This window comes from Suricata suricatta, chromosome 17 (genome assembly GCF_006229205.1).
Source record: "Suricata suricatta isolate VVHF042 chromosome 17, meerkat_22Aug2017_6uvM2_HiC, whole genome shotgun sequence".
Classification (NCBI taxonomy): Eukaryota; Metazoa; Chordata; class Mammalia; order Carnivora; family Herpestidae; genus Suricata; species Suricata suricatta.
Window position 1 is genome coordinate 39,021,579 of NC_043716.1, and position 20,930 is coordinate 39,042,508.

The 20,930-nt window shown below is 40.9% G+C and overlaps 1 protein-coding gene and 1 pseudogene across 10 annotated transcripts in view; one reads left to right on the top strand and one right to left on the bottom strand.

The window, feature by feature from the left end:
* Positions 1–6,284: 6,284 nt before the first annotated feature.
* LOC115281632 lies at positions 6,285–12,638 on the bottom strand (annotated as a pseudogene).
* A 3,979-nt stretch (positions 12,639–16,617) lies between these two features.
* The window catches only part of ATP6V0A1 (ATPase H+ transporting V0 subunit a1), a 58,986-nt gene continuing 54,673 nt past the window's right edge, over positions 16,618–20,930 (top strand). For 7 of the 10 annotated variants that reach the window (XM_029928157.1, XM_029928161.1, XM_029928163.1 and 4 more), the window contains exons 1-2: positions 16,618–16,724; positions 19,362–19,525. In XM_029928157.1, coding sequence (XP_029784017.1) covers positions 19,409–19,525 — 117 coding nt within the window. In that variant the 5' untranslated portion in view covers positions 16,618–16,724; positions 19,362–19,408. The other 3 variants (XM_029928160.1, XM_029928159.1, XM_029928167.1) reach the window with 3 other exon arrangements.

Below are 20,930 nucleotides of genomic sequence, written 5' to 3' on the forward strand. Positions count from 1 at the left end.
CAAAATATGCCTATAGTATTTGTATATTTCTGTTCCTCAAAAATTCCTTCCTTTCTTCTCCTTCAAACATTAATATATAGGGTAGCTTTCCTGAGCCAGAAAACAACCAAAATTATTTTTTAAGTATGAATTTATGCATAGTTTAGTGCTAGAAACCATTCAAAGGACAGCAAATTTGCTGTTGGGGGAAAGTTTTTAGTCTCAGTAAAGCAGTGATGAGGCCTAACAAACATCAAGATAATAAATTAATGGAAATGCCCTAAAACCTCTCCTCATTCTCTACCTTCATCATGCACTGGTCTCTTATCCTAAAAATAAAAAACAAAAACACACAAACAAACAAAAACTGCAGTCTTAATTGGTTTTACCTTACTGTCTCCCCAAGGTTGGGTCTATCCATTTTCTACTGTTCAAATTTCATTGTTTTCTAGAACGGCTGCTACTGATCCCTCACCCCCAATTCAGTTCTTAAAGTTTTGCTATTTATCCAAAAGTATGGCTTCCTCTCTACTATAAGAGCACTTAAAACTCACTAACAAACTCCATGTTCTATCAATTATCTCTCCTTTTCTAATTTTATTGGAACCCTGCAGCATTTAGCACTGCTGACCAGTTTGTCCTTTCACCTCTCCCTCCTGACCTTTGTGAGATAGTGTTAATTAATTTTGTGTCCCATTTGCTATTTTTCCTTCCTTTCATTTTTCTTAAAAAAAAGTTTCTAAACTAAAAAAAAAAAAGTAAAAACAAAACAACAAAACCCAGCTTTATTGAGCATAGAATTCACCTATTTAAAGTGTACAGTCCATGGGGCACCTGGCTGGCTCAGTCGGTTAAGAGTCCGAGTCTTGATTTCGCTCAAGTCACGACCTCACAGTTCTTGAGTTCGAGCCCCACATCAAGCTCTACACTGACGATGTGGAGCCTACTTGGGATTCTTTCTCTCCCTCTCTCTCTCTGCCCCTCCCCTGCTTACTCTCTGTCTCTCCCTTCTCTCTCAAGATGAATAAATAAACATTTAAAAATAAATAAATAAAGGGGTGCCTGGGTGGCTCAGTCAGTTAAGCATCCGACTTCAGCTCAGGTTATGATCTCATGAGTTGTGGGTTCGAGCCTCACGTCAGGTTCTGTGCTGACAGCTCAGAGCCTGGCCCTCGCTTCAGTTTCTGTGTGTGTCTCTCTTTGTCTCTCCTCCCCTCACGTACTCTGTCTCTCTCTCTCAAAATAAAAATAAATAAATAAATAAATAAATAAATAATGTGTATAATTCAGGGCACCTGGCTGACTCAGTGGGTGAAGCGACCAACTCTGCATTTTGACCCAGGTCATGATTTCACAGTGGGTGGGGTCAAGCCCCACATCTTGCTCTGTGCTGACAGTGCAGAGCCTGCTTGGGATTCTCTCTCTCTCTCTCTCTCTCTCTCTCTCTCTGCCCTTCCCCTGCCTTGCTCACTTGCAATCAAAAATAAAAGAACATTTTAAAAGACGTTAAAAATGATAAAGTGTACAGTTCAGTGGTTTTCAGAACATTCACAGAGTTGGCAGCCACAGTCAATTTTAGAACATTTTAATCACACACACCTTCCCCAGGAACACCTGGGGTAAATAAGGTGTTTGGAGGCAGAGAGGCCAAAGTGAGGCTGAGCAGAAAAAAGTTGCCCAATACAGGGCATCCTGGAAGTCATCCTACTATGTCTGGCCTTTATCCTAAAAGTTAAAGGCACTATTTAAGGATCTTAACCAAAAAGGGAGAGGGGGAAAAATAAACCCATAAACAAACAAAAGAGGGAGAGGAACTGATTTTCATTTTAGAAAGAAAACTGAAGGGTGCCTACCTGGCTGGCTGTGAGTAGAGCATGTGTCTCTTGGTCTTGGGGTCGTGAGTTCAAGGCCCACGTTGGGTATAGAGACTACTTAAAAAAAATAAAAAAGAAAATTTATTTAAGGAAATGTAAATGATAGGTCGGGAAAGTCTGAGACCAGAAGTAGAGGGATCTATCAGGAGGCTACTGCAGTATTGCTGTAGCCCAAGCAAGAGAAGATGACTGTCTGAAGTAAAACAGTAAGTGCAGTGTACACGGAGCCTGGAGATCTGATGGTAGTTCTACACTAAAGAAAATGGAATCTTAGGGGCACAGATGTAGAAACTATGGGACATTAGATTAAATATGTGCTAATTTTACGCTAGTCCCTGGAAAATGCTTTTAAAGAAGAAATTCCTGGGGCGCCTGGGTGGCTCAGTTGGTTAAGCGTCCAGCTTCGGATCAGGTCATGACCTCACGGTTCGTGGGTTCAAGCTGACAGCTCAGAGCCTGGAGCCTGTTTGAGATTCTTTGTCTCCCTCTCTCTCTGACCCTCCCCTGCTCATGCTGTGTGTGTCTCTCTCTAAAATAAATAAGACATTTTAAAAAATGTTAAAGGAGAAATTCCTGATGGGGTGCCTGGGTGGCTCATTGGTTAAGCAGCCAACTCTTGATTCCCACTCAGGTCATCATCCCATGGTTCATGGGATCGAGCCCTGCATCAGGCTCTATGCTGACAGCAAGCCTGCTTGGGATTCTCTTTCTTCCTCTCTCTCTGTCCCTCCCTTTATGCTTGCTCTCTCAAAAGAAATAAATAAATAAGAAGAAATTCTTTATGTTGGTTTATATGTTTATAATTGATCTATTTATTTATATAAGTAGCAGAATAGGCATAGAAAAACATTGTTAATTTACTTTTCCAATTTTGTGGTTTCAGGTAATATACATCAAATATGTTTAAATTCATGAGATCATAATGATGCTAAACAAACAAAAAACTCCTTGGGAATCACCTTTGGAAAATACTAGAGAACCAATGAATTATTCTACTAAAAACTGGAAGTAAAGAGAAATAAGCATTTATCCTGATTTTTCTGTTTGAATTGTTCCTCAGAGTAACCAAATATTTGGTCAGGGAAAGCTCCTAGTGGTGGCTGACTGGTTCAGTCAGTAGAGCATGCAGCTCATGCTCTTGAGGTGATGAGTTCAAGCCCCACGTTAGCTGTAGAGCTTACATTTAAAAAAATAATAACTTTTTATAGAATAATTTCAGCTCATAAATGAAGGTGGAATGATAGAATGTCACCATTTTATAACCTCTAGTAAAATAACAATCTAGATAATGATCACTAATGCCTGCTAAAACTCTGAGGTGGAAACTAATGGGGGAACTCTATAATTATTGTATCAGTCTAACAACACCTAGCTCCATGTTGGGTAAAGAGTTTACTCAAAAACTCAAAGAAAGAAAGAAAAGGCCAGTCAACCAATTACAACGTATGGATCTTATTTAGATCGTGATTCAAACAAATGAATTGAAAACAAACAAACAAAAAGTGGTTTTTGAGACAATCGGGGGAATTTGAATACTAATATTCATTGACATCAAGGAATTATTATTAAATTTTAACGTGTTATACTGGCATTATGGTTATACTTTAAAAATAATTCTTGGGAGTGCCTGGCTGGCTCAGCCAGTGGATTATGAGCCTTTTGATTTGGGGTTTGTGGGTTTGAGCCCCATGATGGATGTAGAGATTACTTTAAATAAATACATAGAAATTAAAAATAATCCTTAGAGTTAAGAGATACATACTGAGGTATTTACAGATGAAATGACATTACATCTAGAATATGATTCAAAATAGTCCTGGGGGCTGGGGAGAGTGGATAATCATACAGATACAAGCAGGTTGGCCATGTATTAATCACTGTTCAAGTAAGGCGATAGGTACATAGGGATTCATTATATTACTGTCTCTACTTTTGTCTACATTTGAACTTTCCCATAATAAAAAATACTAAGGTTGGGGGCTCCTGGGTGGCTCAGTCGGTTGAGCATCCGGCTTCGGCTCAGGTCATGATCTCGTGGTTTGTGGGTTTGAGCCCTGCTTCGGGCTCTGTGCTGATAGCTCAGAGCTGGAGCCTGCTTCACATTCTTTGTCTCCCTCTCTTTCTGACCCTCCCCTGTTTACACTGTCTCTCTCTGTCTCTCAAAAAGAAATAAAAAGCATAAATTAAAAAAAAATACTAAGGCTGTTTTGAGGTTGAAATGTGTTCATATATGTAAAGGGACATGTCAGAATGGTTGACATATCATTGGTGGCAAGAAATGTATATAACCCTTTTCCCTTTCATGCACTTGACCCAGGCAAGAACTGATGGTATTCAAGACAACTTTCTGTTAATTCTGTGGCACACAAGACCTCCCACTCCCCTTCCTTTCAACTTTCCAGCTGAAATCAAGAGCAGATCTTCAAAACAAGACACTCTCAATAAGTATGGTAAGTGTTTAGCAGCTGTGCACATTTAAGCAAAACCATTCAATTTGTGAAATCTGGCCCTTTTCCCAGGAAACCGTGTTTCCATTTCACAATGTAACAAAGCAGGAAGAATGTGAACTCTTGTTCCGACATAGATTCCTTGTGCTTCACTCAGATTTCCACATTTTCATTGTGCTCTGGGTGTCAGGGTCCAGCTGTGCGTTGGTGGAGTGACTCATTTTTCCAAGACACGTATTTCCATGAATCCCACAGGCTGCTGATTGGTGTGAAAGAGCAATCAGCACAGATTTGGTTCTTGGATCCATCATATTAAGAGATGATTTAAAGTTTTTCAATAGGCTTATGTTGAAAGAAGCAATTCAACCATTCAGATAATTAATGTTCCAAAACCTTTAGTATTTTCAAGTGGTTATTAAGAGCAGCTATGTGACACTTATAAGGGTATACAAAGGAGATAGAAGCATAATATATGTCCTTAGGGGGTTAAATAATCTCACTGAGGGGCACCTGGGTGGCTAAGTCAGTTAAGTGTCCAACTTTGGCTTGGGTCATGATCTTAGATTGTGAGTTCGAGCCCTGTGTCTGGCTCTGTGCTGATAGCTCAGAGCCTGGAGTCTGCTTCCAATTCAGTGTCTCTGTGTTCTTTCTGCCCCTCTCCCATTCATGTTCTGTCTCTCATGCTCAACAATAAATAAATATTAAAAATTTTTAAAAATCATCTCATTAAGGAAATAAACATGCAAGAAGTAGAAAGATTCCCAAGTAAATAGATGATATCCAATACAAATGTGTGTAAAATATATCCATCAATATTTAGGTCTAGATAAAAGAGTGATCGACATGACAAGAGGCCGTCTGTTAAAAAGCTTCATTTACAAAGTTTTAAAATTATTTAAAATTTACAGAGGGGCGCCTGAGTGGCTCAGTCAGTTAAGCATCTGACTTCAGCTCAGGTCATGATCTCGCAGTTCATGAGTTCGAGCCCCACATTGGGTTCTGTGCTGACAGCTCAGAGCCTGGAGCCTGTTTCAGATTCTGTGTCTCCCTTTCTCTCTGCCCCTCACCTGCTTGTGCTCTGTCTCTGTCTCAAAAATAAATAAACAAAAAAAATTAAAAATAAATAAATAATAATAAAATAAATTTACAGGAAAGCTTTTTTCAAGTACAAAAATATTTTTTCTGAACCATTGGAGAATAAGTTGACAACCTGATGTCTTATCACCCAAATACCTTAGTATGTATTTTCTACAAATAAGGACATTCTGGTACATAACCAGAGTACAACCATGAAAATCGGGAAGTTAACATTGATACATGGCACCACCTGATTCTCAGCAGCCTATCAGATTTCATCATTTGTCCCACTAATGTCCTTATAGCTCAGTGACCCAATCTGAGATCACACTTGGAATGCCGTTGTTGTATCTCCTCAGTCTTCTTCAGTTAGGGGCACAGTTCCTCATGTTTTCTTTGACTCTCATAACTTTGACCTTTCTGAAAATTACCAGACAGTTATTACGTAGGATGTTGCTTGATTTGAGCTTTTCTGATGTCCCCTCATGATGGATTTAGGATTTATTTTTGGCAGGAATAGCACATAGCACAGGCATGCTGTGTTTTTCTCATTGTCTTCAGTCAGGTGGTATGTGGTTTTGATTTGACCATTGCTAGAGATGTTAACCTTGATCAGTGGTGAAGGTGGTGTCTGTTGGACTTCTCCTGTATAAAGTTATTCTTCTCTCTTTGTCATCTGCTAGTATTTTGTAGGGTGATATTTTGAGACTAAGTAAACATTTCACATTCCAATTTCTTGAAAAGTACCAATTACCACAACTCACCCAATAGGAAATAGTTTGGATAGCTTTGTAACTATTTTTTTGACCTTTATATTTTTTATTCTTCATTTAACTTTTAAAACACTACTATAGTTGAATATTAAAACAAAAACAATAGCCAAGCAGTGAGCTATGATTATAGTCCTTCACTCGTTCACTACCGCATATAAAATGCCAGCAGTGTTGTTCACTGGCCCATAAGAGGGCTGACATTGAACACCTTCCCGAGGGTGATGTTCATCATCCTCATAAGCTTCTCCGTTGTAATGGCGCCGTCTTTCCTGATTTGGATCAAAGTCCACCAGTTCTACCTGGTCCATTTCGTCAGTCTCTCAGGTAGGCGTTTTTCCAGCAAAGAGAGTTTATCAGGAGAGAGAAAGCCATTCTCCAGAAAGTTTACCTTAAATTCAATGATTAGGCGACCCTTTTCATATGGTTGACGATAAATTGGCATGCCTTCATTCGGCACACACTTGATATCTCCATGTTTGACAATCTGACCTGGATGAGAGGTGATGACAATGGTTCTATTGTCAAGAGTAGATATTGGCTTTTGAAAGCCGCACAGTACTTCAACCAGCTGTATGTCCATACACATGAAAAGATCCTCTCCTCGCCATCCCTGAACTCTTTCAATACCTAATTTTAAATCTGGTTTCTCACATGGGGAAAAAAAATTTCCCACAATAGGGTGGCGAGTAAAAACAGCATGGTCCTTCTGATCTAAAACAATGATAATATCTCCTGGTTCCAGCCCAGGTTCTTGGTCTCCTTCACCATGGAATGTTATCTTCTGGCCATCTTCAATGCCTTTGTCAGTATGAAATTCTAGAATCTTCTTTTCGTGAACTATCTTCCTCCATTGCAGCTTTTACATCTATCTTTAGGGCTGATCGTTCCCCAGGACCCTGGCACTCCATGCACACAGACTGAATTTGCTGAACCATTCCAGGTCCTATCTGATGAATTCTGATTTGCATTCCTGTACCTCGGCAATTGGGACAACATTCTACTGCTCCTTTCTTTCTGCCTCGGCCTCACATTTGTCGCAAATCACATTCTTTTGCAGAGCTAGTTTTCTTGTTGTACCATTATATAAATCTTCTAAAGTTATGGAGAGCTGATGCACAACATTTTTACCTAGAATAAAGGATAGCTCTCCTTTCTCTTTGCATCCTTCCTCCTCCTCCAAAAAACATATCAAAGATGTCCATGGGGGAGCCAAAACCACACCTGCGCCACCTTCTTTAATTGCTTGTTCTCCTTTGTCATATAATTCCCTTTTCTTTGCATTAGAGCACTTCATAAGCTTGAGAAATCTGTTTAAACTTCTCTCCTTCATTTGGATTCTTGTCAGGGTGGTACTTCAAAGCCAATTTCCTGTAAGCCTTTTTCAGTTCTTCCTGGGTGGCATTGGGTTTGACCCCAAAACATCATAGTAAGTAGTTTCTTTCACCATTTTCTACAGCTGGTGAGCCAGCCGAGGCCGGTGTGGGGGAGCAGGAAGCAGCGCGTTGCTGGGCGCAGCTTGGGCAGCTGCTGCTCCTCTGCTTTTCGCTGAGTGTTCTGGAAAGTTCAGCTCTGTAACTATTAAAGACATTTAATTTATAATTTAAAATATAATTTGATTAAAAAAGGAACTTTCCAGGTCCAAGTGGTTTTAGTGAAGAATTCCACCAAACATTTAAAGACTAGAAAGCTTCTAAAATTCACTTACCTTGGAGTGCTTGGCAGGCTCAGTTGGTAGAGCATGCAACTCTTAATGTCCATGTCATGAGTTCGCGCCTCACATTGGTTAGAAAGACTAAAACAGATAATAATGACATAAAATCCGCCTACCTCGCAGGTTTTACTCAAGTCTCTTGTTGTCAATAGCTGTACATATTGGAGAAAATTTTAAGGTCCCAAAATGTGTGTGTGTGTGTATATGCACACACACGCATGTACACACGCATGCATGTGTACACACGTGTATGTGTTTTTTAAAGAGTTTACTTTTGAGTAGTTTCTATACCCAATGTGAGGCTTGAACTCACAACCCCAAGATCAAAAGTTGCATGCTCCACCAACTGAGCCAGCCAAGCGCCTCCCAAAGTGTATTTTCTTAATAGAAATAATCAGTCACCTGTATTTATAATCTTTATTTTTTTAATGTTTATCTATTTTTTGAGAGGGAGAGAGAGAGACATAGAGTGTGAGTGGGGGAGAGGCAAAAAAGAGACACAGAATCTGAAGCAGGCTCCAGGCTCCAAGCTGTCAACACAGAGTCTAACGCCAGGCTCAGACCCACGAACTGTGAGATCATGACCTGAGCCGAAGTCAGCTGCTTAACTGACTGAGCCACCCAGGCACCCCTATTGATAATCTTTAAACCTCCAAGTGAAAAGAAACTTGTAATGAAAATAGGGTTCAAGGCAATATCCAACTGAAAGTTCCCTTTTGGGTATCTTTCTCCTTCTACTAAGAAAAGTTTTCTTCCTACAGACCATGCCTTTGTACATTCTCCCTAAAAATGTCCTGCAGGCTCCCTTTCCCACAACTCCCTCCTGAAAATACCACACGTACCCAGGAAACTGCTTTATAAAACAAAACCACTGAACTGTAAAGCATAGCAAATCTTCACCCTTAAATAAGGACGTGATCACAAATATAGCAAACCCATATCAGTTTGTTACAAGTTAAGAAAGTACATTTCTAATTTTATTTTCTTTCTTTCAAAAATATTTAATTAAGTAGGGTCTTCTGGCTGGCTCATTCAATAGAGCATGTGATTCTCAATCTTGGGATTGTTAAGTTTGATCCCCACGTTGGATGTAATGTTTACTTTAAAAAAAAAAAGTATATATTGAGTGTCAGGCACTAAACTGGGGTAATACAACCAGTCAAGTTAAACATATCCCTTGACCATTGATCCAACCAGATCCTTCCTACTGGAATTTTCCAGTGCTTTTCTTCATTCCAGATCTCACCTTCTTTTTCCAACTCACTAGAAACCCAATACAGAAACAATTGCCAGGTTCTCTACTTCAGAAAGCTCCTTGAACCAGTTTCTTTTTTTTTTTTTAATGGTTTTTATTTATTTTTGAGAGACAGAGACAGTGTGAGCAGGGAAGGGTCAGAGAGAGAGGGAGCTACAGAATCTGAAGCAGGCTCCAGGGTCTGAGCTAGCTGTCAGCACAGAGCCCGACACGGGGCTCGAACCCACGAACCGTGAGATCATGACCTGAGCCGAAGCCGGGCGCTTAACCCACTGAGCCACCCAGGCGCCCCTCCTTGAACCAGCTTCTGTTTCTCTGGCAAATACTTCAGGTCTTCTCTGCCCTATGTCAACCAATCCTTTCCCTTCTTGCCATCTCAAGTTTTCGGAATTAAAAAAAATTTTAGTGTTTATTTATTTATGAAAGGCATAGAGGGAGACACAGAATCCAAAGCAGACTTCAGGCTCCAGGCTCTGAGCTGTCAGCACAGAGCCCAACAAGGGGCTCAAACCCACAAACTGTGAGATCATGACCTGAGGCCAAGTTGGAAGCCTAACCAACTGAGCCAGCCCCCCAAATTTTTTAAAATTGAGGAATAGTTGACACACAATGTCACATTAGTTTCAGGTGTACAACATAGTGATTCAACAACTCTGTATGTTATGCTGTGCTCACCGAAGTGCAGGTACCATCTGTCACGATAAAGTGCTATTACAGTACTGTTGACTATATTCCCTATGCTGTACCTTTTATCCTCATGACTTACTTATTCTACAACTGGAAGCCTCTGTCTCTTACTCCCCTTCACTGTTTGTGCCTTCTCCCCACCCCCTCTTCTGTGGTAACCATCAGTTCTCCCCATTTATGGTTCTGTTTCTGCTTTTTGATTGTTTCATTTTGCTTTTTAGATTTCACATATAGTGAAATGATACGGTGTTTGTCTTTCTCTGTAAATTTCATTTCTTCAAGAGCTTTTTTTCCATGGCATTCTTAACTTTCACACATTAAGAGGTTCCTTGCCCCATGTGTTGGTCACAAGAGTCTTGAGGGTTACATAAAATGTCACATGCCTCAAGCTCATTCATATCTCCTTGTGGATGTAATCACTAGCAGAGCTAAAGGAAGCTGACATTTCTTTGAGCTTCAAAGGAAGCTTCAAAATCTTCATTATGAAGAGATTTTTACTTTTTACCAAAAGACTTTCATCTTAAACATTGAGAGGCTTTGAAAGTACAAACAGAGTATTATTTTGGGGAACGAGGGGTGAAACTGCAAAAGGGACTACTTCTGTGGAAACACACTGCTAATCAGTAGTTCAAGAATGGTGGTCAAAGGTAGATTCTTAATCATTTAAAGGTTATGGCAGGCGAATTCTCTCATCCAACACTAAAATCAGTTCCTGGGGCACCTGGTGGCTCAGTCAGTGAAGCATATAACTCTTTTTGGGTTTTTTGGGGTTTTTGTTTTTTAGCATATAATTCTTGATCTTGGGGTTGCGAGACCCATGTTGGGCATAGAGCTTACTTTAAATAAGTAAATAATAAATAAATAAATAAATAAATAAAATCAGTTTAAAATCAGTTCCCTGGTAGAATAGTTTAAGAACTAGAGCTCAGTTTTTGGTGCCAGGTGGCTCAGTTGGTTAATTGTCCAACTTCAGCTCAGGTCATGATCTCACGGTTCATGAATTTGGTCTCTGCTGATAGCTCAGAGCCTGGAGCCCGCTTCAGATTCTCTCTCTCTCTGCCCCTCCCCCACTCACGGTCTGTCTCTCTCAAAAATAAGTAAACATTTAAAAAATGTTTTTAATTTTAAAAAAAGAACTAGAGTTCATTTTTTACATAAAATGGAAAAACAAAGAATCATTTGACTAGACATAAAACCATCATTAAACTGAGCAATTGTCATCTCAAAAGATGCAGACAAGGGAAAGTAAAATTTTATTTTTTTAAACAAGACTCAAATTCATTTAAGAAAAATTTAAGTATTTATTTATTTTGAGACAAAGAAAGTGCAAGCAGGGGATGGGCAGAGACAGACGAGAAAGCTAGAATTTGAAGCAGGATCTGCACTGCCAATGAGAGCCCAATGAGGGGTGTAAGCTCACGAACCACAGGATCATGACCTGAGCTGCAGCTGGATGCTTAACTAACTGAGCCAACCAAGTGCACCATAAAAGTAAAATTTTAAATCACAATTTTCCTGTTTGCTGCCAACTACTTGCAGATGAAGGGTTGGAAAATTATGCAGAGCAAAATTTTCTTCCCAAGATTGGTAAGCAACGTGTACTAGGTTGAATTGTAATTCCCCAAAACTCATGTTCACTCAGAATCTGTTGTGAATGTGACCTTATTTGGAAAAATTGTGTTTGCAGATATAATCAAGTTATGATGAGCTCATAGTGGATTAAGGTGGGCCCTGATTCAATGGCTGGTGTCCTTATAAGAAGAGAGAAATTCAGAGGTGCCTGGGTGGCTCAGTCAATAGAGCATCCAACTCTTGATTTCAGCGTAGGACATGATCCCAGGTCATGGAATCCAGCCCAATGCCTGGATCCTCGCTGAGCGTGGAGCCTGCTTGGGATTCACTCTCTCCCTCTGCCCCTCGGCCCCACTTGCTCTCTTTCTCAAAAAGAAAAAAAAAAAGAAAGAAAAGAAAAGAAAGGGAAATTTGAATGTAGATACTGACACAAAGCAGAATGCCGTGTGAAGATGGAGGGAACAACAGCAGGGATGCACCTACAAGTCAAGGAATGCTGAGGATGGCAGGCAACGACTAGAAACTAGGAAGAGAGAATGAAGCATTCTTCTCTGGAGCCTTCGGAAATATCATGACCCTGTGGACACGGTGGCTTCAGCCTTCCAGTCTCCAGGACTGTGACAGAATAAATTTCTGTTATTTAAGCTAGCCAGTTTGTGCTAATTTGTACAACAGCCCTAGGAAACTAATACACAATGCATATGGAAAAGAGGGATGCTTGAGTAAATATATATTTGAAAATACTTGGTTTAACTTGAATACTCTCCTGTGAGCCCCATCTAGAAATTCAAGTTGGATAAACAAACAAGAGTTGACCTTTTGCTAGTGGGGCTTTGGACAATTGTTGTGTATTCATTCAAACTAAAAAATAAAGGGAAAAAAGGAAAAACATTTATTTTAATCATTTCACTATCTTACAATTCTTGTAAAATTTTGAGACTCTGTTAGATCACTGCCTCTGTTGTTTGCTTTGTCTTGATAGTGAAGAACTAATTTTTTAGCTTTTGTTGAAACATTTTCACGAATGCTATAGGAGCTCATTTGAAGACACCCAGAACTGCATAACTTGCTAAGCTTCACATAGAATTGCTCACATCTTCCAGAGTTGTGTGATCAATAGCATTTTATATTTGATCTTGTTGGACATACGTTGTACTTGTTCAAGTGACAGAAAGACTTGAGCACAACCCAGAAGATCCTTTCATCTTCTTTCATTTTTCCAGAAGCATATAGGTAATTAGAGATAAAATCAACTGCCCGATTATTCTGGATCAAAGTATTTCTGTCGGCTTTGGGCTAAATTTGTGTATTTGTCTACTATGATGAAAACAAAATCTGATTTTGGTCTAATGTAGTACTATTTCTGTTCTATTTCATTAGCCTTTGTCTCCTTCTCTGAACAGAATTCTACTATCCTTCAATGCCCATCTTGAATCTCATGTCTTCTTAAAGCCTTCTCTAGGGCTGGCCAATAGGGCCAAATGATAGCTTTCTTCTCTCAGTTTCCATATCCTTTTGTTCTAATTTCTGCTATATTTACATATGGTACATTATAGTTAGTTGTTTATCTGTCTCCTCTGATGGACTGTGAGTTCCTTGCTCATCTTTGCATTTCCAGCTTCCAGCATTATGCCCAGTATAAAGCAGCACTTAGTAGATGTTTGCTGAAGGAACGATGGATTTTTGATGACTGAAAGCTATTTATGAAAGTATTCTTCATCATGGAATTTAAAGAACGTTATACCTCATAGGTATTCTTTGATGTAGAACAACTTTGAGAATTGCAAATGGGAATACAGACATTGGCACAATTGTGCTGAACTTGATCCTGCAAAGTTGGCACAGGCTCCTCATACCTTTTCTGATTTCTAGCTTCTGCTCTGAACCTTTCCCGGCTGTCCCTCATATCTCTGTTACAAAAATAGAAGAATCTGTCACAAGCTCTCCTCCCCACAGATAATGAAGTTCATAAATTAAAGGGAATAAAGAAAAGAGGCAGATGATGATCATATTCTTTTTTTGTCTGATACCTGTGTTCTTTTCCTGATAGGAGATTTCTATTAGGAGGCTCCCATGTCTTTCAGGGTCATCTATTCATTCATTCCAGAAATAGTACTTACTGCTGAATGAGCAGGCCCAATGCTAGGGGAGAAAAGATATTTATAGTTTGGTGATAGAAAAAAATAAAGGGCAGGTAGAAAGTACTGTGTTTTCTAAAAGAAATCAGTCAAGTCCATGAGAGTCTCAATGAGGAAAATGAAGCTCAAGAAGGTGAACCAACTTGTTCAAGTTCACACACCTTGTAATTGTTAGAGCTGAGATTTATTTCTCTTACATTTGATACTAGATGGAATAAATGGAGAAACTGAGATTCAAGCCTGGATCAGGATGGTAGCAAAGCCTGTGCTCTGCTATGCTACACTATGCTGCTTCCCATTGGCTCCTGCTTTAGTTATCTGGAGAGGCTAATGGACCTAGTCAGCAATGAAAGAAAGGGTAAGTGGGTAGAGGCAAGAAATAAATTTGGGACACACAATTAGCATCACATAGCAACTGACTAAATGTGGAGAGAAAGAGAATGGAATTAGAGATGGCTTAAGCTTGGAACCTGGGTAGCCAGGAAAAGAATAATGCCATTAACAGGATTAATGATCTCAGGGAAAGAGCCAGTTTTTTATTCAGTGAGAGCTCTAATCCTTCAAAACTCTACTCTCACGTCACCACCTTAATGTAATCTTTTCTGAAATTGTTAGGTCCAGTATACAGTATTTTGTGTCTCAACAACAACAGTAATGACGATAATAATAATTTACAGTTTTTGAATGGAGACTGAGGGCTAAGCATGTACTAAGTTCCTTTTATTCCTCGCAATAACCATGTGATGTAAGTATTATTATTATTAACCCTACTTTACAGAGGAGGAAACTGGGGCTTAGAGAGTCCTAAGGCTATAAATATTGAAACGGCAGGTGCTCCTGGGTAGCTCAGTCGGTTAAGCATCTGACTTCAGCTCACGTCATGATCTCAAGGTCCGTGAATTCGAGCCCTGCATTGGGGTTCTGCAGAGCCCACTTCAGATTCTCTGTCTCCTTCTCTCTTTGCCCCTACCCTGCTCTTGTGCACATGATCTCTCCCCCCTCTCAAAACTAAACATGAAAAATTTGTGAAAAAAAAATAAAGAAATAAGTAAAGAAATATTAAATGGCAGATCAAGACTTGAACTCAGATTGGACTCAGAGGCAGCACTCTGTAGACAGTGCAACAGAGGCAGGCTGCCTGGGTCTGAATCCTGCTCTGCCATTTACTAGCTGCGTAACCTTGAGCAAATTATTTTGTGTCAGTTTTCACATATCATCTATTAAGGGGAGTAATATTAGTATCTGCCTCCTAGTATTGTCATGAAGATTAAATGAATTCATATTTACAAAGCACCTAGAAAAGTGTGGCTGTCACATAATAAGTACGAATCATTGCACTCATCTCTCTCCCATAATTATTGGAACTTTATTCTCACTGGACTGTGAACTCCTCTAGGATAGGAAGTGTGTCTTCCATTTTTCCTATCCCCAGCAGCCAGCACCACGGTTGCCATGTGTTTGGCCCTCGGCAAGCATCTGTTGCCTGAATGGCATTATTCAGGCAGCTTGAAATTCCATCTCTGAGCCTAGAAGAAGGAAGGTGGATGGAAAAATAAGTATGAGTTCCATACATAGACATTTACACCTGACAAGAAGCAGGGCTGCCAAGGAATAGAGCGTGGAGGGAATAGAACGCCGGAGAAAGACTGATGGCAGGAGATCAAAGGAGCCAGAAAAAGGACTCTTGAGAGGATATACTTTCAAGGAAACCATGAAAAAGAGAGTTCAAGGAGATTGAGGTGAGTCCAGATGAAAGCCTGTCTTAAAGTTGGAGTATGAAAAATTTGTGGTTAGCAAGCACCTGACTCTGAGGTTTAAATTTTTTTTTTTTTAAGTTTTCTTTAGTCTCATAGGAAGGAAATGACAGTCATTGTGTAATAGTATTCTAAAATTTGGCAGGCTTTCAAGTATGGGTCTCTATCTGCCTTGCCTGGGAAAGTCGAGACAGCTAGGGGACATTGAAGATCGCAGGAAGAAGGGAGGGTTTGGGCCTCTCCAAGGTGCTAACTTCTCAACTAATCATAATGGAGTCAAGTTGTATCTTCACTCACCATATGAGATAGAAAATTCAATAAAATGTCCATTTCTGCCCTTCGTTAGTTTTAGTCAGGTTAAGGAGGATTGATGTTTTTGTCAGGTGGACAAATTTACTAGCATTAGGTTTTTATACGAAGTATATTCCTCATTACACTCCAATCTCAGTAGGGTTCCACCACCCACAGAGACTGAATAACCGGTTTTCCAAGTTTTTCCGGACGGAGCTCTGGTTACTACAAACGATCTGGGATCCCTACTCCTCCTTAGGAAGTCGGTATCAGTATTGAGAAAGGCGTTTTTATAAATAGCAGGTAGTACCACTTCTGCGTTAAAAAAAAAAAAAGTTACTCTTTTAAAGTTTCTGAGAAATAGAAAACCCCTTCAGTGGTCAAATGGGCCCACAGGAATCTTACCAAACAAGATAAAAATTTGGTGTCAAAACATATGGTCTTATGGGGATTTTCCCACTAACTGGAGAAAAATAGACCCTGGACACTTACTGGAGGGACTGAACCGAGCACCTTCCTAAAAAGCGCCTTTCCACACTTTGGTGAACGAGCCCGTTTAAGGCTCTACTCCGCATCTAGCACCTTTAGCAAGGTATTGCTCACTCTGGGGTTTAAATGGTCTCCTCTGTAAAATAAGGGTAAAGGGTGCGTGTGTACGTAGAGGAGGCTGGACTGGAAGCGCTTTTAAGCTCCTCTCCAGCTCCCTAATCATTTCATAATGATTTCTTCCCTTCATGTTTCTTCTCTTGAAAAAAATCTGAGAATTAATTCTTCGGATATGAAAAGAAAAAAGGCAGGCAGCCTCGCCTGGAGGGTGAGCATTAGGGAGAAGGAATTCTGAAGGGCGCGGGGACTCAGGACCTCCAGCACCCGCACCAGCGGCCCCACAGATACCCTCACAGGGCCGGGAGCCACAGCCCCGCGCACAAGATGGCGTCTGCACTCAGGGTCTAGCCTGCACCCCCGCGGCTCTGCACTGCGGCAGTCGACCGAGGCTCCACCCCATTGGCTGACCGCAATGAGGTCATCGTGGGGGCGGAGCCGAAGGCTACGCGGGGGCAGAGCTTTGCGGACGCACGCACGTCGAGCGCTGCTGTCCAGAGCCGCGGAGGCTGCGGGCTTGGTCTGGGGCGGCTGCTTTAGCTGCGGCCCGCCCGCGGCTGAAGGTGAGCCGGGGATGTAGGTCCAGCGCGGCAGGGAGCGGCCCCGGAAGGGCACAGGAAATCCTTCTAACAGCCTCCTCGCTTGTCAAAGGAGTTAGCAGGGATCTTAGGTCTCTGAGAGGAAATGGGGTTCACCGCTCTTTGGGTACCCCTCCTGTGGCAGAGGAATCGGAGGTTCACACCTCTTTGGAGGGCCTGATCCCTCCCCCCATTTAAGGCGGAGGAACTGAAGGTCATTGGGTAGGCAGAAGAATTTGGGGGGCTTCTTAAAGCGGCTCCCAATTTGAGGATTCCCTCCCTCCCCCTTTTAATCGCCACTTCTGGAGGTAGGTGTGCCTGGGCTCCGAAAATTCCTGGATAGACAGGAAATGAAGCAGGTGAATTTGAATACTCGTAGGAGGCGAGGACTGGATGACAATAGTGAGGTAGATGCCAGGCGCTTATCTTGTGCAGAATTACTGTTTCTTCATATATTGTTTTGTGACATTGTCCCACCCCTGAATCGCTCTGGCCTAGTTTTCTCTTTGGCTCCAGTGGGATAGAGACGTTCTAGGGAGACTTGTAATCATTAAAGAACTGAAGCAGGGAGGCAACTCATTATTGGCAGCCCCTGAACTATGCTGATCAGGCATAATTTTACCTGCTTTGGAGGCTGTGGAATTTATCCTTGTTTGGGGGAAGATGTGGGAGCATTGATAACAGCGGTTTTGATGACTCAGGTATAGACAATTTTAAAGTGAAGCTACGTAATCTCTGGAGAAATCCTTGCTTCTATATGAATGTGTTGTTTTGCTGCCTTGAACATCAAATGCACAAAGGTATTGTCATTCAGAGTTTTCAAAATGTCTTCCAGCCTTGCAGAACAGTAACTCTTCCTTTGATGCCAATTTCACCTATCATTATGGATGCCCTCATGATACTAAAAATACTATACTGAGTTTAGATAACTAACTGTACGGCCTGTGCCTTACAATAGCTGATTGCGACTAAATAATTGCAGTTTCAGGACCACTGATAGCGCCATTGTCTTTCATACCGGGAGAGGATAAGACAGCCCTAAAAGAAACCTTTATTGGCTCATGCATGAGAAGATTTAATAGACGGAAGAATGTTAATCTTGGAGGATGGGGATAAGAAACGAAAAGCTAAGGAAGTGGCCAGTTTATACTCTGTGGCTTGATAAAAACTGCTTTGTCATTATCAATGTATTCCTGTCATGCTTAACTTGAAATCGAGCTTAATATGCAAGCTCTCTTTTTTTTTCCTTAAGTAGGCTCCACATCCAACCTGGGGCTTGAACAGTTGACCCTGAGATCAAGAGTCACATGCTGTACCTACTGAACCAGCCAGGTGCCCCTCTTTTTTTTTTTTTAGATAATGCTGATGTGTTCAGATTCCTTAGGGAAAAAATGGTGTTTTCTGAGAGAAGTTGGAAGGTTAAATCCTTTAAGGTAGCCTTAGTCCTAGACTAGTGCTGGGACTCTGGCAGTTAGAAATGGAGAGTAGAGGTAGAAAACTAGTCTCGAGGGAGACATCCTTTATGAGAGGGTAATCTAGGTCTCTTCTGTTTGTTTCCTGACACAAACCAAAAACAGGTTGTGTAGTGTGAACGTCACTGACTCCTAATACCCTGTCCAGGGTATTTAAAGAGCTGTTTGGGAATCCCAGTTCCTGTTTTTTATTTATTTATTTTTAATGTTATTTATTTATTTATTTATTTTTGAGAGACAGAAGGAAACAGCGTGAGCAGGGGAGGGTCAGAGAGAGAGCGAGATACGGAATCTGAAACAGGCTCCAGGCTCTGAGCTAGCTGTCAGCACAGAGCCCGACGCAGGGCTCAAACCCACGAATCGCGAGAGCCGAAGCTGGATGCTTAACTGACTGAGCCACCCAGGCGCCCCTCCTGTTTTTAATAGGATACATTCTTATGTATTGAGGTGCCCCCAAATATTGTCATTTGATCCTGATATTGACTGCAAAGGAAATTACTTTTTTTTTAAACATATTTTCAATGTTTATTTATTTTTGAGAGAGAGAAAGAGAGTGTGAGTGGGGGAGGGAAAGGGAGAGGGAGACACAGAATCAGAAGCAGGCTCCAGGCTCTGAGCTGTCAGCACAGAGCCTTATGCAGGGCTCAAACCCACAAACCATGAGATCATGACCTGAGCCGAAGTCGTCCACCCAACCGAGCCACCCAGGCACCCCGGAAATGACTTTTCATCAGGCACTCTCCAGGAGAGGATTTAGTAACAGCCTTTTGCAATTTCTCCTTTCCATCTTTAAAAAAAAATTTTTTTTTCATTTGTTTATTATTAAGACAGAAACAGAGCATGAATAGGGGAGGGGCAGAGAGAGAGAGAGACACACACAGAATCTGAAGCAGGCTCCAGGCTCTGAGCTGGCAGCACAGAGCCCAACGCGGGGCTCGAACCCACGAGCCATGAGATCATGATCTGAAGTCAGGTGCTTAACTCACTGAGCCACCCAGGTGCCCCTCTCCTTTTTATCTTTAAAGCAGGATGTTAAAAATCTGTCTGTGAGGGGTAGAAGATGCAAAATGCAAAACAAAAGAGCTTTACTTTGGTGTTGTTTACCCTCTTGATAATATCTGAGGTCATTGAGTTTTCTCTTTTGCTTTAGGTTGAAGAGAAATCCATATACTCCGTTGACTGGCACTTTCTGCCACCATGGGAGAGCTTTTCCGCAGTGAGGAGATGACGCTGGCCCAGCTTTTTCTACAATCAGAAGCTGCTTATTGTTGCGTCAGCGAATTAGGAGAACTGGGAAAGGTTCAGTTTCGTGATGTAAGTAGTTGTGGGGCTGCTTCTTGAATTCTGCTGAACTCTGTTTTCCTTGTCATGGCTAATTGCTGTATGATGAATGTTTTGGGTTTTATTTGCAAAAATAGCATTATAGCATGGCTTACTGTTGGTAGAGTGTATATTTCGAGTTGTCTCTCTAGAGGTGAGAATGTTCATGCCAAAATTTTTATGATTTTACTAGCTTCCCCTTTGCAAATAATCCTACACTGTCTCAAGGAAACAGATTAGGATGCAGGTGGAGGACACCAAGGCTTACACTTTGCCTTTGGCCTCTTTAACACCCACAGCAGGTTATTAAAAAAAATGTCATAGCTCTTGATACAGTAGGACATGTTTATTACAAAATCTGATGCATCAAGGTACAAATATATAAGAAAATATATATTAAATATCCATTGTTTTGAAGCAGTATGCTGAGCACTTAAAAGAGATATCTAAAGAAAATCGGCAATCTAAGAGTATAAAAAAGTGTGCCCAATGGGGCTTGCAGTCTGCTCAAGAAGGCACTATATACCCCGTTGAAAGGAAGGAGTTAACATTTCCTTAAATTATGCATCTCAAAACTCCATGTACTTTCACTGACAGCATTCACTGTAGTTGTGGTTTTACATTCACTGGTGTTAGTAGTTGATTAGTCTCTGTCTTCTCCTGTCATCTTAGGATGCTGAAGACCATCATTGTATCCTTTGTGTCCACATTCAAGATAGCAGTCCGCATTTGTTGGAATGTATGAATGAAATATGAGTGGTCAAAAGGGGGTGGGATTAGCCCCCTGAGATTGGCACACTGAAATTACACAAATACAGTCCAGTGACATAGTATATTTTTTATTCTCTTTGAACCTTTTTATACCTTTTCTCTTTGAATGTTCTCCTACCTGATTCTGGTTCCTTTTCTTCCTGTTTTGAGGGCTCACTGTTATCTTCCACTAGTCTCTCTTACCTCCTCCACCTTGGCTTTCTGTGTCATTGTTCCCCAAGCTCTCTCTTCTGCTCTCTCTGGAAAAGCTTCACGATAGTCACATCTTCCTTTATCACATTTTTTGATGATCTCATCTATTCTCAAATCGTCCATCTTTATTAAGTGAGCCTCAGATCTGTACCTGTGGCCCTTACGGTTCCTAAACACCATCCCTAAATTTACAACTTTCTAAGAATTTTGCCATCTGTGCTTCTCATGGTAGCCTGGCTAAATCCCAGCACCTTTCCTTCTCCTAAACTAGTTCTTCAAAGTTTGAGCTAATATATTGATAATCTTCCAGTTTTCTAGATTTGAGACCTGAATCAAACCTAAGTCACTCTTAATTTGCAGTCTTTCATTTGGTCCTATGGTGTTTCCCTCTTCCTAACACCCATTGTATCTATTGTTTTGTTTTTTTGTTTTTTTT